This window comes from Penaeus chinensis, chromosome 16, assembly GCF_019202785.1.
Source record: "Penaeus chinensis breed Huanghai No. 1 chromosome 16, ASM1920278v2, whole genome shotgun sequence".
Classification (NCBI taxonomy): domain Eukaryota; kingdom Metazoa; phylum Arthropoda; class Malacostraca; order Decapoda; family Penaeidae; genus Penaeus; species Penaeus chinensis.
In genome coordinates this window covers 23,570,851-23,573,347 of record NC_061834.1, presented here as the reverse complement: position 1 = coordinate 23,573,347, position 2,497 = coordinate 23,570,851, and the positions used below count along the sequence as shown (strand labels likewise).

At 43.6% G+C, this 2,497-nt stretch overlaps 1 protein-coding gene across 2 annotated transcripts in view; it reads right to left on the bottom strand.

Moving 5' to 3' along the window:
• Window positions 1-2,497, bottom strand: part of LOC125033554 — a 10,461-nt gene continuing 7,964 nt past the window's right edge. For both annotated transcript variants that reach the window (XM_047625158.1, XM_047625159.1), the window contains exon 4: window positions 1-2,439. In XM_047625158.1, coding sequence (XP_047481114.1) covers window positions 1,029-2,439 — 1,411 coding nt within the window. In that variant the 3' untranslated portion in view covers window positions 1-1,028. The remainder of the gene's footprint in view (window positions 2,440-2,497) is intronic.

The following is a 2,497-nucleotide window of genomic DNA, read 5'->3' as shown; positions in this document are numbered from 1 at the left end:
TTTATCATAACGTTTATTTACAAAAATGCTTCTCCAGCAGCATATGCACGACAAATACTATGTATATGCTGACATGATATAAAAGAGAATGCTCATCGCATTTCAAAGGAACAACTATGAAATTACTCCTGAATAATTTCATGATTATCGGTTTCATTCGTCAGGGTTTTTGGACAGTACAATAGCAAAATCATGCAATATACAAGTAAATACACCAAGAGGAGCATAGGAGTAGTTGCACAGCCGTATGCTATATCACAGAATGTCATTGTACACTTATGATTATATTACACAAATTACTGATATTTGACATCAGCATAAACTGTAATGGTTTATAAATGAAGTTATAACTTCTGTTCTTACAAATCATTATTTGTTAATATAAGTCATTTCTTATGCATATACTTATGGTAGATTAAGCTAAGCTTGTATTACATCAGTACTTTACAACTGTTTACGTAAAATACTCAGAATATTGTGATACACAAGATTCCTGAAAGAAACTCACAGTTGATCACTCATAAATTTTATATTTAATATGAATCACCCTTCATATGACAAAAGCGCAGAACATGTGATGTTCGAACATATGTAAAGATGAAAACATGTACATACATAAATGAAGCAAGGAAAGAGAAAACAGGAAAATACACAAATAAGCTGCAGGCCTTTTCGAGGTACTGCTTCATCGGGGACCTGGAACAGTAATAAAAGTGAAAAGGTCTTCTGCTTATTAGAGTATTTCCTGTTCTTCACTTCGTTGCTTTATTTGCAATTTGTTCAGTATGAATCATCCCCATACACATACACATACGTACGTAAATAACGTCTTGAATTTAGCGTCCAAGAAGAGAAGGGGTAGTGAGTGTTTAACGTCTGCCTACCAGATCACTTAAGAGTACCCATTAGAGCAATGCCTCTATCACATTGTATCACTCGTGTTTATTTCGTAATATCTAATACTTAAAATCAAATTCAAGTACTGCCCTTAGCCAGGGACTAAATGAGTCGCAAGGGCAATTAAAAGTTTAGTGGAAAGCACAGCACATGATCAGCATAGGTACAAAAAGTATTAATATTAGGTAGACATAGACCCGAGGTTCACACTTGGTATCAAGGAGGTAGGCGTTGTGCCAGCCTTGTTCCTGCGGTACGTCTACCACCATTTGGTCGTCTGACCAAAAGTTTAGTGGAAGGGAGCAGTCGGTGGCATTGCCGCATACCTTCTCTTGTTCCCCGACGTCATACACCACGCGTTCCATTGTCAAGTTAAAATACAGATCGTTGATGTATATTTCATTGTCACTAGAGAAAACGAAGTAGTAGGTACCGGTGACTGGTATGTCGTATACGATCTTATTGAGGGCTACATTTCGGTAGTCGCAGCTTTTGTATGGCACAAGCGGGAGGGTCAGAATCACCCCTTCGCAGCTCGCTAGCGCCTCCTCGCTGCTGGAATAGGACGACCGATGCTCCTCCCGGGAGTTGTCTCCAGCCGTCGACTGGTTAAACAAGCCCCTCTCGAACTTCAGACCCTCGGAGTAAAAGATCTGGGCCCCCACAAAGGTCTCCACTGAAACGTTGCGTTGTTGCGGCTCCTTCAACACCGCCAGAATGTCATCCACTTCATCTTCGAAGGCGCCGTTGAGATCGTCTTGCTGGAGCGATCTTCTAAGACGTTCATGTTTCGCTTCTTTAGGTAAGTCCTCCTCGGTGAGGTTTTCGTCGCGGCGATTGCCCTTCTTGCGTCTATTTTTCTTGTCGCCGCCTCGCTTGCGCTTGCCATTCAGTGTTTCGTCTTTCAGCTTTGTGCTTTTAGCCTCCCTCAAGGCGTCGCCTGGTTTTACACTTTTATCGGAGTTAGGTCCTAGTTCTGTTAAACCGACGGACTCCGTGTTTTTGTCGCTGTCATTGTTACGATACGACTTGCTGGGGTCTTTACCTTCTTTATGCAGGATTTTAAGAATTTCCTTTTTGCCCTTGCTGATTCTGATGGCTTGTCGAAGGAGCTCAGTGAGGCCCCTCTTCCTCTCCTCGGAGGTGTGTTTAGGATCAGACGTAGCTTTAGACTCTTCATCATTGCCGTGTGTGTCCCCGGCATTAAGTTGTACGTTTACATTACCATTCACATTTTCTACATCGTCTTCTATCTCTGCTGCATTATCCTCCGTAACTTTTGTAGGCTGATGTCCCTCTGCTTTTATTTTTTTTCCGTCGCTATGCTGCTGCTTAACTGGAGTCGCACCAGTTATTCCCAGACTATCTGGATTTCGGTCAGCGTCGTTATGAGGGTCGTGCTGTTCAAACAGGATGGCCTTCTCCTGACTCAGAGGGTCGTCGTCCTCCGCCATGTCTTCGGCTGAGTCCTTCTCGCCGATCCATGCACACCGATGCAGGTTCTCCACCCCGCGGAGCACCATCAGCTGCCCTCCGTCCCATCTGGTGGAATGACGCTGGTAAGTATTCTAGGCGGGCAGGGGAGTAGGGGCGGGGAGAG